This window comes from Calypte anna, chromosome 3 (assembly GCF_003957555.1).
Source record: "Calypte anna isolate BGI_N300 chromosome 3, bCalAnn1_v1.p, whole genome shotgun sequence".
Taxonomy (NCBI): domain Eukaryota; kingdom Metazoa; phylum Chordata; class Aves; order Apodiformes; family Trochilidae; genus Calypte; species Calypte anna.
This window is the reverse complement of record NC_044246.1, coordinates 43431407-43446289: the sequence shown is the minus strand read 5'-3', so window position 1 is coordinate 43446289 and position 14883 is coordinate 43431407. Positions and strand designations below refer to the sequence as shown.

At 40.7% G+C, this 14883-nt stretch overlaps 1 protein-coding gene across 1 annotated transcript in view; it reads left to right on the top strand.

The window, feature by feature from the left end:
- The window catches only part of ISM1 (isthmin 1), a 38692-nt gene that overhangs the window by 16417 nt on the left and 7392 nt on the right, over positions 1-14883 (top strand). The window contains exons 2-3 of the mRNA XM_030447667.1: positions 4719-4955; positions 12887-13154. Of these exons, the coding sequence (XP_030303527.1) occupies positions 4719-4955; positions 12887-13154 (505 nt within the window). The remainder of the gene's footprint in view (positions 1-4718; positions 4956-12886; positions 13155-14883) is intronic.

Sequence of the window (14883 nt, the reverse complement as noted above, 5' to 3'; positions counted from 1 at the left end):
ATTTTTTCTCCATGTATCTCTGATAAGACTTTTCAGATGTTAATTAAAATAAATTTTAAATAAGCCATCTGTTTATTTAATAGTGTCTTCATACCTCTTTCTGCTAGGTCTTGTGCTGTTTATGTTTATGCTTATGATAGACAGTAAAATAAATGAACCCCAGCAACTGGATCACCCAAGTTCATTACAGATCTTGGATCTGGAGAGGTGAAAGTCTCATGTACTATCCTGGCGTGTTACTGCACCTCCCCAGACCAGTTAATTTTAAAGTGATCATTTAGCACTAACCTGGAAACACACAACAGCCTTCAAAATCAAAACAATCTGTTTAGGCAGGTGGGAAATGAAACCGGTCCTAATGGCCATAATGGTTTTCTGTGAAGGCCCCAGGCCTCATTTTGTCTCTGATAGCAATATAATCTTTTATAGCGTCTCTGAAGTTTCCTAATAAATAAACGTTCCCTGTTCCTGGTGGTTGAAGATGCTGTACAGGTGCATCATGAAAGTGCACTGACAGACTGTTGGTTTTCAGTTCAAGACCTCTTGTCAAGATCATTTTACAAGATATTTCAAAGGAGCATACAAGAAATAAAAAAGCAGTGTAGCTGCAGCAAGGGTTTAGTAATAGATTCCCTTGCTGTCTGGGAACTGTTAGGGATAAAAGTTGCATCAGTTTTCCCAAATTATTTCAACTCTGTAATTAACTTGCAAATATGCCTTTAACTTGCAAATATGCAAGTGGGGAAGGAATGAAGGAAGGTAAGAAGTATGAATGACAGAGAAAAAGCAGCTGCTCCAGAATATTTTTTGCAGCTCCAGACATTCCTCACTATTGCCTGTCTTGGATGTTTTTCCAGAACTGAAAATGTGATTAAGGAAAATAAGGAAGAGAAGAGGAGGCTGGATTCATCACCTGCTAAAAATGCAGAGAAATTCCTTTTCCCCAGTTTAGTATTTTTACAAGTTCCTGTTTCTGTTTGACTTCTCAGTGGGGAAAAGGTACAGTTTCCTACAGCTAATTTCTAACGTGACAGAGGGAGAAGAAAAATAGGGAGACAATGGAAAGAGTTAAAATACCCATTTGATTATGGAAAAGTTAAACTGCATTAGGGTAGGAAACTTCCTGCAAAGTTGTCTCTTGGTGCCTTAAAACTTGCAATGATGCAAGTCCTGCCTGGATCAGGAGCATTTAAAGTTGCCCTCACAAAATCCTTGTGAAATTCTCTTCTTTCCTGTTCTATAAACGGCCACAAAGACATTGATATGGACTGAACTATTGCATAACTGGCAGCAAGCATGAGTAACTCCTTAGTATCATCTTAATGGAAAGTTTTAAAGTTGTGAATAATCCTGTTAAATGTGGGGAGGAAAAGTCTTTTATCTTAAAATATTTAGAGGAGATGCATTGTCTGAGTAAGAAACCAGTATGTCTGAACCAGAAATGTCATAACCAAAGAAACTGAGTCAGTAGTTTAGAATGAAGTGACATAACGTTTAATGAAAAGCAACAACACTGCTTTTCCAAAAGTAGTCAGGAATACGAATCGTGTGCACCTAAATAATGTGCAGTATAAGAACATAAAGGAACACAGAAACAATCCCTTTTCTTCGTAAAGGATGCTAGCATTTCAGTAAGGATGCATTTTTTCTTGCTGGATTGTCCTTGGCAGATTCTTTTCCAGAGCTAATGCAGTAGAACAGAGTGAGCCCGTATTCTTTTCACCTGCAGTTCAACCTCACTTTTTATTGATGATAGCCTCTTTTAACCTTTTCACCAGAAATACACATTTCTAGTAACATTGCAAATCAGTTTAGACACTCCACCAAATTATCTACGTAAAAAATAGGCATAGTATTAATCTTAGTAACCGTTTAGAAACAAATGATCTTTTGCTCATGGTTCTATGAGCAGACAACAGAAATGTTCATGCATATTGAGCTTTTCTGTTTGCTTATGTTGCCATCTTACACAGAAGCCCTGTGGATGGCATAGCATGGGCTTGTACATGTGTGAAAGGGACTGCAATAAGTAACACTGCTTTTAGGCAGAGGACACACTGTTTAACCTGTATCACTCCTGGCAGGCGTTATTCAGTCCTGCTCATAAAGACAAACTCCACTTCCCCCTAAGTGTGCTCTCAAGCTGGGCTATCACTGCCATGAGAAATGTGTACCTAATATTGGACCGGGGTGTTCTGATCACATGCACCCTGAGCAAGCACCCTCCTGACTGCAGCAGCCTTCAGTATAGGGCAGTTATCATGCCCCCCCTCTGTTTTTCTTTTTAAACAACCCCAATTCAGTCTGTAATTAATGACAGTCCCTGCCCCAAGCAGCTTGGTAGTGGGCCCGATCAGCCTGATGTCATTACTTCACCATGACAATTTTCTAACTAATTCCATGTGATATTCCATCTGTCTGACACTATTAAAAACTTTTTATATAGCTCATACTATTGTAGTTGTTGAGCTTCCTGCAAACATCACAGTGAGGAAGGGAAGTGCTGTTATCCCCAGCAAGGCACAGATAGACTGTGACCTGCCAAGATTACATAGCGAGTCTTATCAGAGAATTAAATGTTGGTCTCTAAAGTCCTTGGCCAGTTCTAGCTGTATGGCATATTAATTTGAAGAATCACAGTGCTCCTGAAGTGGCAAGCAGATAGGGAAAGTATGAAATTGCATTCATGAGAATTTTATTATTTTTTGATAAAGGTAAGATTATGGACATGATACCCCAGAACAAAAAAATGGTTAAGTATGTCAGGTTTTTTTGTTCCTGTCTGAAGCACAACTACATCTTGTTGTTAGTCAGACATAACTGAGAAGCCATTTAATCCTCATGCACCAAGAAGCTGCAGTTCCATTCTGTTTGGTGTCAAGCTAAAGCACTAGCACATGGCTAAGGAACCTGAAGGTCCCTAAGTGGCTCTCAGTTTTGTTTCCCCAAGCTTGCTGCTGTGTGATTTGCTTTCCAGTGGCACACATAAGAAGTGTGTTGATGGGCATCCCACCAAAGGCATCTGAAAATCCTACCTGCTCATCAACAAAGAGAAGTGTTCTTGTTTCAGCAATACAGACTTTCAGGAGCACATGCATTCTTAGCACTGCTCATGTACACTAATTCAGCATGAACTTTTTACCTCTCTGCTGTGGATAGATGTATAGAAGTACCCTTTTGGCACTTTCAAAGTGATCATCATCATGAAAATACCGAGACATTAATGCCGCTAAATCTGATTTTGGTCTTTACAAATGCAGTGCAGCAAGAAGGAAAAGGAGAATGGCCTTAGTTCTTGCTTGAAATGATTCACTTAGTCCCAGATTAACTCTTAAATCTTGGTTTATTTAACTCACTGAATATTTTCTTGTTATGTGCACATATTATATTGTAAAATCAAAAGGTCAATTTAGAACCTTCTAAGCAAATAAACACAAAATAAAAGAAAAGGCATTGGAACTGTTATCTATCTGAGAGCTTAAGAAAAGGTATGCGAGCTTAATTTGAGCCAGGGAAGCTGGATGGAGATTGCTTTTAACCAGAAATGCTGGCAAAAATATGCTTCAGTAAAGCCAGAACCACATGTGGCCATTCCACTTTAATTGTGCTTGTTTAAAAAAAAAAGGGTCTTTAACATTTACCCTCTTCATGCTTGCTGTCTCTTTATGAACTGAAAATAAAAGCTCCCCAGGCAGTCATACTACCACCTCAAGACTAAAATTTTTCAGCTGAGTCAAAAGCAAAACCTGTGCTGAATCTACCCAATGTGTTATTTATGTGTATATTTAATTTTTTTATATCTATAAGAAGATTCCACTTCTTTGTTGTTTCCCCCTCCCTCTCCGAGTCCTCAAGCCAGTCCTAACCCAGGGAGTGCATGTTTTGATACTAAATGTATCTTCTTGGTGAGGTTAAAGACAGTGGCAAAAGTACTACTGGTTCCAAAGCAGCTTGCTGTAACTTGCTACAAAACCCAAAAGTACGTTCAACAATAACAAAAGCATTAACCACTGACCCACAACTTGGTGAAATCCAATCCCACCATTTAGGCAAACATGAAAATGAGGTCCCAGAGGAAGGAAGGTTCAGATGTTCAAGACCAGAGAAATTGGGTGAGGAACACAGACGATGAGATTGAAGTTGCTACAGACTGAGGAGAGAAAGGGGGAGATTGCCAGTTCAGCGGTAGGACTTTGAATACCATAAATTTCAACATGCACTTGGCAATCAGGGTTTTTGCTCCACTTTGGAACAAAGCAAACTGAAGTGATTTATGATAAAGATACCTTTCCCCATTTTAGGGACACGTTTAACATGATGTAATTTGGTTTGCCAGGAGTGACTTCAGAGCTTTGCAGTCCCTTTTCAAGTCAGATGTTTGTGTCAATGTGTAGGTGGTCACACAGGGCTGGAATGTCACAGGAACCTGAAAGAGCCAAGTGCCTGGGGCTGACTCAGGTTTATCTTGTGTCATATGGTTAGAGATTTGCACCACAGACACCAAGGGAATTTCAGCAAGACTCAGATGCCAAACTCATGAGGACCCTAGAAAATACCATAAATCCGATGTATTTCAGTGGCAAGGTATGTGTCTGTATGCTGTCAGGCTTTCTGTACACATGCTGCTGCCATCTTTGGCAAGAAGGTAAAGAAGAGAAGCACTGGCAGGACAGCACACTTTCTCTGTTGTTGTTACAGTGCATTGCTTTTTTCCCTAGAACACACTCACAGCAGATGACTATTCTCCTGAAGACAGCTTCACCCTGAACCCTGAGGACAGAAGAGAATATCCTGATCTCCAGGCTGCCCACCGGCCATTCCCTAAGCAGCGATTCAGGCAGGAAAACGGGCATACATCCTTGCAAAGAGATGGACCCAGATCTTTCCTTCTGGATCTCCCAAACTTCCCTGACCTTTCAAAAGCAGATATCAATGGGCAGAATCCCAACATTCAGGTACAAATTTATGTTAACGTGATTTTTTTTTTATGAGTTGCACGCAATTATTTTACTGAACAAAGACAACTTTTAGCCCAGCTTCCATGACATGAAGTCAAAACACCCTTTCTCTACTAAAGGCTCTTTGCAATGTAATAGGTGTATATTATACATATAGAAAATATACTATACTTCTTGTCTTAAGTGAATGCACAGATTTAATTTTTTTCTGAATTTCTCTTTGGATAGTGTCCATTGAATAAGCTTGGGGGCCAGCATAGACCTATTTATGATACTAAAGCCATCTTTGCTGTTTTAGAACATATTTTTTTCATTGATATTAAGTGGGTATTTTAGATTCTGTTTTCAATTCTGTTGCAAAATTTGTTTGTGAACAGTTCCCTTTTGGTGTGCTAATATAAAATGGAAACATCCCCAAATTTTACAGGACAAGTTTCAACTCAAAATGTGGTTGTCTGTATGGAACTGAGACATAAAGTTAATTTATGCAACAGCTGCCTGGATTGAAAAAAAATACAAAAAAACCAAACCAAAACAAAAACAAAAACCAAAAAAAACCCCAACCAACAAACAAAAACTGTCTGCAAGTAGCTTTGTTATATGTTGTTCCTCATACTGTTCCTTGGGTCGGAAATGGCCTCTTACAAACCACTTGCATCTTCAAACTTCAAGGATTAGAAAGAGGAAAATCTGAGTTATTTGTTTTTAATTCAGAGCCTTAAAACAGAATTGGCATTAATAAGCAGTCTTTTTAACCAAACAATAAATTGAACTCTTGTTCTGCCTACGATGTGCTTATAAAAACAATACTCTAATAGAATGGGTTTTCCTTGTAAGTTACCTCCTGGCTTCCTGTAGTACCCCAGCCCACAAAATTACCATCCTTTTGATATGTCTAAGAAGTATGTATGTAAAGATATAATAGATGTGTTTGTGAGAGACCAACATGATCAGGCAAGAACAAGCTGTCTCCAAGTTGACACTCCATTACATCATAGATGGCTTGCAACATGAAGCAGCCTAACAGATCTGGATCAAGTGCAGGTCCCATGCTTGATGGGCCAAGGTAGTAAACATGTTCAACATGTGGTGCCTGCACATATCCATCACACTAGGAGAAGCCTTCCAGAAAGCCTGGAAGGTAGGGAAGCTGCAGGGGCCTCAGGTTATGACATTAGGTAAATAGTGTATGTCATTGTTTGATGGGCACGTAAGCTGCAGAGGAGGACAGGAGGAAGCAAAAAATCTATCTGATTCATAACAGCATTTGATGTTTAAACCCAGAAAATAGATAAATGAGATTAAAACATTTCCCTGGCTTGCCTTTGTAGCAACTGCTTCTGCTAGGACCTCTTTTTCCATCACCTGATCTTGGAAATGTCAGTCAACTATGTCAGCACTTTTGCTGGACTGAGAACTGGGAAGCCTAGTCCTGTAAACTGCAAAACATTGGGCAACATTAATCCCAGAGCTCTCGTGCAAAAAGATCAGCTCTTTCAGAAACAAGCTCCCTGAGTGCTGTATTCGATTTCCTAAGCTCACTTAGGTGCATATATAGTGTATACAACACTTCTTTAAGTTCTTGGTTGACAGTCCTGCAGCGGGTCAGGCCTCATGGAGATAAAAGTCCCATTAATTCACTACAAAGTCAATGAAAATTTATTTCTTTGCCTAAACGTTGTAAAAAACGTTGCCTGCCCTTTTGGAGAAAATAGGGTTATACTAAATTCTTGCTCATTAAACAGTACCACACTGACCTAAATGGAAATAATGACACTTGCTGGCTTGCAGATTCCTCATCAGCTGTTTAACAGGTGAAAGAAGACTCAAGACTCATTTTTCTTTTTGCACAATGGCTTCAGGCTCTGTAAGTTACAGTCCTGGGGATGCTAATTTAAAAGTTCTTCTAGGACAGTGAGGTTGGAAAGGTGGAAAAAGCCTCTGTGTCTTAAGTCTAGCACAATGTCCTCATTTACCTCTTGAAGACCTGCAACTTCTTTTCCCTTCTATTACTATAAACCTCCATGGACAAAAAAAACCAAACCAACAAACAAACAAACAAACAAAATTTTCTAGGGAAATTATACCTGGACATTTAAAAACCTAATAAACAGACATAACAATCAGCCTAAAAAGTCAGATCAAAAAGGCACTCCAGTGAGTTCTATTTATGGCCATTCCTACTCTGGTTTCCTGTGAGACTGCAATTGCTGAATCATGCCCTGGTTGTATGCTCTTTCAGGGAGGAAGAGTTGGAAAGTAGAATACAAGCACAAGTATTCAGAAAATTAACAAGTTCCCAAGTACTACTGTGATTATCAGGTGATAATCGAATGCAAGCATAGTGGACTGTCTTCTAGAAAAACTTCAGAGCTGCAGTAATCCCAGTGTAATTTTACTTTTTGTATGCAAGACCAGGGCAAAACTTACTGGGCATTCTGCGGTGTTCTAGCCTTGTAAAATCTCTCACCATTTGAAGGGGCATTTTATGCTTTAACATGGCTTCCACAGTAGTTGTTTGAGACTAACTGCAGCAGCTGCTCTTAAGCAAGCAAAGGCTGCTTGGTTTGGGGCATATTTTCTTCTTTTTTGTCATTTTAAAAATTCTGTCAGTGCCTGGAAAACTTTTGGATGAAAAGCTGGTTGCAAAACTGTTTGCACATTTTCTTTGGATTTCCTTTCACAAGTGGAAAATCCTTTTTTGTATAGGCTTACATTTGTTTGACAAACTAGCCAAGGGATATATGCAGACCTTGTAATTGGGTTGGGTGATTATTCAGAGTAAAGACATTCTTACACCTGAGTAGCAGAATGAAGTCACATGGGGGGTTTATAGGAACCTGCTTATTTTCCATTTCTGATGTTTTTTCTCATCTGTTCTAACAAGCCTTCTACAAGCCCTCAGCTCTTCTCTGCAGCTGATCCTCTGTTTGGAATCAGATTTTTCAACTTGCAATTGAACTCTTGCTCTTGAACCTTCCCTTTTTTCTTTACTCCTGGGTAGCCAGGTTTCTGTACTGGAACAGGTATTGTGCTGCTCTCTGTCATGCCACTGCTTTGCTGCTTTCCTATCAGTGCTGCACACCATGACAGCTAAGCAGGAAAGGGGAGCCTCCTTACTGTTTGTTGTGCAAGAACATTTTGTTGATATTAATGCTCTTTAGAGAATTTGAATCTTGATCAAGCTTCACATTAAGTATACCTGAAACACAGCTAAGTACTTCCAGTCGCAATGGATGTGTTAAATGTTTTGGATGAGGTGATGGATTCCAAGTAGAAACTAGGCAGGGTTAGGTAGGATTCCTTCCTGGCCTAAAAATATGTTTATGTTCCCTGGAAAACTGAACTAAAGCGGTATATTATTAATTCTGTTGTGATTTAAATCCTTGCTTTGATTTGTGGGATTCATAGCAATTGATAGGAGTGCTTTAAGCCAGAAGAAGTTGATGGTGCCAGCATGCTGTCTTTATCATTTTGCATCAGGCCTATGGGCCATATCATGCCATGCCAGTGCTGCTGTGTTAGCTTTATTTATTCTCTTTGATATATATTTTGTTTCTACCTTCCCTTAAAAAAATACCTACACAGACCAACCCACTCTAGCAACATAACAACTACAGTGAAAAAAAAAAGGTTGCGTGATCAGCCTTTAAGAAAGAACTGCAGCCTTCAAACCAGCTCTTCACCTTTATCCACAGCCATTTCCTTCACCTCCATCTGTATCAGTTTTAACATTTTATTAGAGGGTTTTTTTTCGGTGGCATTTGTATTTGTCATATGAAGCTGCTGTTTCAAAGCACTGGAAAGTAATACACTGTCTGTGTTGTCACACAAGACTCAGCAGCATCAGCAATACTGAGCTTTGATGCAATATATCTCAGCCCCAATCCAGCACAGTAAGAACTGAAGAGCTTCAGCAGAGATTATTTCCTGTAATTCCTATAAGGTTTAATCATTTAGGTAGCAGTGAAGCTATTGTCTGTATCACTAAATTAATCCCCAGAAAAGCAGGGCTTTTCTGACCCTTGGGCTGTGTCTGTAGCATGGAGAACTCCCTGCTCCCAAGACTTGTCTCCCAGGTCAGTCCTCCCACTTCCCTGAGCTAGCTGCAGTGCCAGAAGTGCAGCATAGCCATGCCAGAAGCTAGCAAGTCCTCCTAGGGAGCTGGAGAGACTGGTCTGGGCAGAGCAGGGTGCCAGAGGGACATAGTTAAACCACTCTCAGCGCCAGGGCTGTTCCTACTTCTGCGCAGATTTCTTAATGTCGTGGTGTAACCAGAGCTCGCTGCAGAGTGCAGCATTCAGAGCTGGGGTTTGGGCCAGATTTTTAATTCTGAGGTTCACTTAAGCCCATCAAAGACTGCAACTAGGACTGACAACATTAAATACAAATTTCAGCCTTGAAGTCATGATGTCTTCTTTACTCCCAGCAAATGTTGGGCGTCCTTCGCTTTTCTTTTCATCAAGTCCAGAAAACAGTTCCAAGTGTTGATATCTAATGATATCATTTTAACTGAAGTTGTTTTGTGGCGTAAGCCTAAATTTATTATTTCAGTGTTTTATAATGAAAGCATTTATGTTCTGCTGTTGCTGTTATCTCATTGCTGACTTCCATATACCCACATTCACAGGGTGGCAAGTTGTGCATTGAAACTTTACATCAGGTGCTTGAAAGAAACATCCCATAGAAATGTCCTAGAACCCACTGCTTGCACAATATTGCAACATCATCTTCCTGTTGCTTAGGGCAATGTTTACCCCAGTAAAGTGAGTTCAGAAACATTGTCTCAGTAAACAGAACTAAGTACACAGAACTTCTTGTGCACTCCAAAAGGCGGGGATAACATTTATCTTCTGTATATTTTTGGCCAGGAGAAAATTGGATGTTGGTGTCTCAAGACATCTGTGCTTGATACATTTGTTTCATCGCAAACTGACTGCAAATTTCCTCTTTTAATGTACCTATGCCAATTGTTTTTAACAATTTGTAGAGGAACATCCTTATTTATAGCTTTTACAACCATAAAAGAAGCAGCTTCATTTTAGGTTTTGAATACCTATAGAGATGATTGTGGATTTATACAAGAACCATGTTACCACAGACATTTTGGAAAGCTTGAGAAAATACAGTCTTTACAGGTCTGATAATCACTGAAAGAAGAAACTGGAGAAAATGAAGTCTTTAAGCCAAATCCAAGATAGAAATACTAGACCAGGTCTAATTTTTAGTTTTTGAGAGAACAAGTTTTTGTTGGAGTAGTTACACAGCGTGAAACTTTTTCCAGAGCTGCTTTAAATGGTCTTTTTTTACTGACTAGTTTTAGATCTGATTTCTCTTTCCCTTTTTATAAACAACCTCCAATATAGAAACCAATCAAACAAGATACATGTTTATGTGTCATGTATAGGTATCATGTATATGTTTATGTAGTCATATTGAATGCCAATTTTTCTAAATTTTAGACTGGGATGGGGGAGCAATTGCTCACTGGAAGCAGCAGCCTCCTCTCACACCTCTGCCCTAACTTTTGGGTCACACCACGGAGGGATTACTGGGATTACTCACAGATTTCCTCCCTGCCTCTGGAAGGTCCATTAGAGTTAAATGGGGCTGGACAAAGCATAGACGAATGCCTGGAAACAAGCAGAACCAGAGTCAACTGAAGCTGTCTTTTTTTTCTAATTTCCAAGAGTAGGTGTTCAGGCAATCCCAGTGTCCTTGACAGAATTTCTTTCCCTCATAGTTTTTTTTTTATGACACATGTTAAACAAAGAACTTGGTAATCAAAGCTTAAAACAGCAGAGGGAGGAATACAGGTGTCAGATCAGCACACTGGATTTTGCTTTTGTTATGGTCTCTTTTTAACAGGAAGTGTCTTGGAAAACTCATTTTAAAGGCCGCTGTAATAAGCCTCTTTGGTAGCAAAACCAGACTGGAGATGGATAACTGATTGCACAGAGATGTCATGAAGCCAAGTTAGTGGCAGTGCTGCTGGAGGTCTGATGAGGTTTTATGACCCCCATTGCTTACAGAGTCAATGTGGTCTTACAAATACTTGCTACTAAAATGCTAATCATACTAATTTTCATGTGGACAGTACTAATGCCCCCCAAGTGGCAGCAGTGCGCAGCATCACTCGCCCAATAACACTGTTTCCTTTCACTTATTGTGATGACTCTGTTTTGCTTGGATAAATGCAACTATTTTGAATCCCTGAATTAACCCTGATGTTTTCAAGCTTATGAAGCCCATTTTAATTCTTCATCTGTAGAAGCTAAGGTTTAAGGAAGTAATCATTGTAATTCCATATTTTGTCTGGGAGTAAAATATCTCTTGTGTAAAGATGATGCAATTAGGCTGACAACCACACATTCTCTCACTCTTGCTCTTTCTCCCCGTGGAGCTTCTTTGTAGACTTAAAGTTGTTTCTTTTTCAATGGCTTGATCTACAGTCAAATGCAAAGCATGAAATAGATGCACAATCTCATTTCTCCAAAAACGATGCTTGGGCATTGTCTTGTCTGTGTAGCTGTGCCTGCAGCTAGAAAGCTACACCAGCAGTTCTGGTTTGCTTCCTATGTCACACTCGTCTGTGGATCACAGGTAGCTGAAGAAACAAAGGATGCTCTTTTCTTTCTTTTTCTTCTGTGTGCCTTTGGATTTTACTAACAACAGATGTATAAAACTAAACCTTTTATCCAACATGCAAATCCTTAGAGCTATGTAAATGACTTGTAGCATAATAGTGCATTGTTCTGTTTTTCCTGGTTTTACACAACCTGATTTTCATGGAGCACTGTCTTGAAAGACTGCTTTGGAAATCTGTAAAACATGAAGAACTTCTCCACACCTATTAAACAGTATGAGTATATCTGATAGTCACTTCTGTGTCGTGCTTGTTTAGCCACACCAATACAACCACTGAAACACATTAGTGTGAGGCATCAGAGCATTTTATGATTTATCTCTGGCCACAGTGCACTTGCATGACTCATAGAGCCAAGGTTTCTGATGGGTAATTCCTGTTTCTACTGAAATAGCCACCTATATCCACACATAGTATTTTTCTAAGAGTTTCATAGTTATACATTGTTCAGCACAGACAAGGACTAATCAAGGGCTGCCCTGTGCAGAATTATATTTACATTCTTGATGTCTGTGAGAGAATTGGGCAGCAAACTGAATCTTGGCTCTGGGCTTCTGTAGAAACCATAAACAGGTTGTGTATCATTATGGTCTCCAGCACAGAAGGAGGACCTGCTTCCAAGGGCTTAGCAGCAAGGGACCTTCTCGGCCATGGTTGATGGAGCCGCTGGCTCTCGGAGCGGTGACAGCCCACGTGGAGTGGTGACAGCTCACGGGGGTGGGCGATGGCAGCTCGGGTGCTGCGGGGAATCCCTGCAAGGGGGCGGGCTGAGCTGCCACTAGATGGCAAGGCAGGTGCAGGGGCCGGGGCTCCGCCGCCGCCACCTTCGCGCCCGGGGACTTCCTTTGTCTTGAGTCATCCCGAGTTGTTCGAACGGGCTCTGCAGGCTTGTGTGCTTCATGCTTAATTCAGCTTCGGCCTAATTAGTGTAACAGATTCGGTTTTCTTTTTCCTGGTCATATGTGTTTGGGTTTTAACATCTTTTCCCCATAAGGCAGAAAATCACGCTGCAAAGGTTTTAGGCACAGCATGGGTTATTATTTTGTGCAGGATTTTTTCCTAGCCTTTGTTCCAAGGTCTGATTCAGCAGAGGTGGCAGAAGGAACCACTCAGCCCCTGCATATCTCTGGGCTCAGTAATCCCCAAATGGTTTCCAACACGCGAACCCCACACAGCCCCTTTGCAAGGCAGCACACCAGTCATTTGTCTTCACTGTATAGAAAGTTTCCCACTGGCTAGGAGGAGGTGCTGATGGACGGGCTGGTCTGTTTGAATACCATAGGTTACTATTGAAGTGGTGGATGGCCCTGACACCGAGGCAGAGAAGGATCTGCAGAAAGAGAGCAGCAAGCCTAGCTGGCCAGTCCCATCACCTGACTGGAGGAACTGGTGGCAGAGGTCCTCCACCTTGGCTCGCATGAGCAGCGGTGACCAGGACTACAAGTATGACAGCACTACTGAGGACAGCAACTTCCTAAACCCTCTCGGTGGGTGGGATAGTCATGCACCCAGTCACCGGACATTTGAGTCCAAGGAGCAGCCAGAGTATGGTGAGTTTGCGTTCCAGGCCTCTTATGGGCATCTTGGGACTGTAAAAACGAGTTTGGGGGAAATGGGAATGGTGAGGCATCATTGAACAAAAGCCAAGCAAAACAGAATTTTTCAACATGTGGCTTTTGTTCATCAGCTTTTAAATACAAATCTGTGCAGATGCACAAGCTGTACTGTGGTAGCTGCATTCCTCTAGTAAGTCTATAATCTTGAAAATCATACCAGTTATCCCATAACAGGACCTTTTTTTAGTCCTAAGTGTACTTGTTTTTTTAAAAAAAAAAAAAAGCAAAGGAAACAAGGTTTCGTATTTATTTTTAGTCTAAGGATAAATACAAATTTAGAATCATACAGTGGTTTCTGAACCGAAATACAATTATTGTATAAATAAGCAAGATCTAAAATGTGGTAGTATTTGGTGAATACACAAATAAGATGAATTATGTTGGTGCATGTGTGGGGAGTGGCATATGCAGCAGGAACATTGTGTATTTGCGTGTGTAATTCTCTTCCAGATGTGTCATGGTGAAAACAATTGTTTTCAGCTTGTATGAAACAGTTGCTGAAACTAGAAACAGAGACCAGCTACGGTTACTCACTGCCCCAACCTGTAGTAACTATCCACATGGGAATGACTCAAAGGAGGTGAACTAGGATGTGCCCACAGGTAGCGCAGAGCCTCTTGGATTTAAGTTATATATAACTACAGAAGATTTCTAGTCAGAGCAGGGTTTCAAAGTGCTTTAACCCTGGGACTTATGTTGCCTTCCCTAGATACTCCATGTAATGCACTGATCCAGTCTTACTTTCCCCCTGTTTTTGTTAACTTTAAGTTCTAGAGACTGAACAAGTGAGAGAGACATTTCATGGAACCTATCTATATATATAGGTATCATATCTATCTATATAGGTATCTATTAATTTAGATAAAATAAAATCGCTTTCACAAATAATTGTGGTAGAAGAAAAAAACAAAACGAGACTAACCAAAAAAACCCAGTAAGGATTAAAAATAGGAAAATAGGAGGAAAAGGTTGACCTCCAGCTGAAAAATATAATGTGGTATAGATACAGATACATAGATACTGTGTTTCTTAGTGAAGTATAAGCTCCTGGTGGATAGGACTCAAAAGGATCCTAGAGCTCTCTGCCATACACCAGAGCACCCCACTATTTAAAAAAAGACTCCTGGCCTTCTGACTAACCTAAAATGTCATGGGCCACTGGCCTTGGCCAGGAGTATATAGTCACAGATCCTGCCTGTATGGAGCTTTTATGCTTGTTCCACTCATAGGCCTGTTCACACGTTTCACAGCTCTGTCTCCTTCCTCTTGCCCCTGATTAAAAAAAGAAAAAACAGCACTGCAGGGCTCTGCCAGCCCTTCGCAGGCCTCCCAGGTTGGGATTCTTGACAAGCATTGCACCTGCTCAGCCTCCCTCTTCCTCACCAGGCTCATGGAGATAAAAATTCAGAGCTGGAAAAGAGCTGGGTAGGAGAGCAAGGCCAGGGAGAGATGTAGATGACATTTTCCCAAGAGATCTTATGCCTCTTTGGAGTGCTGCTGTGCCCCCTGGGTTAGCAAATGCCAGAATCACAGCACTTTGCAAGGCCCATGGTCCCACCTGTTACAGCATGGATACCTGATTCAGGTGTGGTGGCTTCCTGGGCAGTGTGAGTGTGCAAAAGCATGTGAGGTCCCAGCCACAAGGAACTTGCATCTAGGCAGC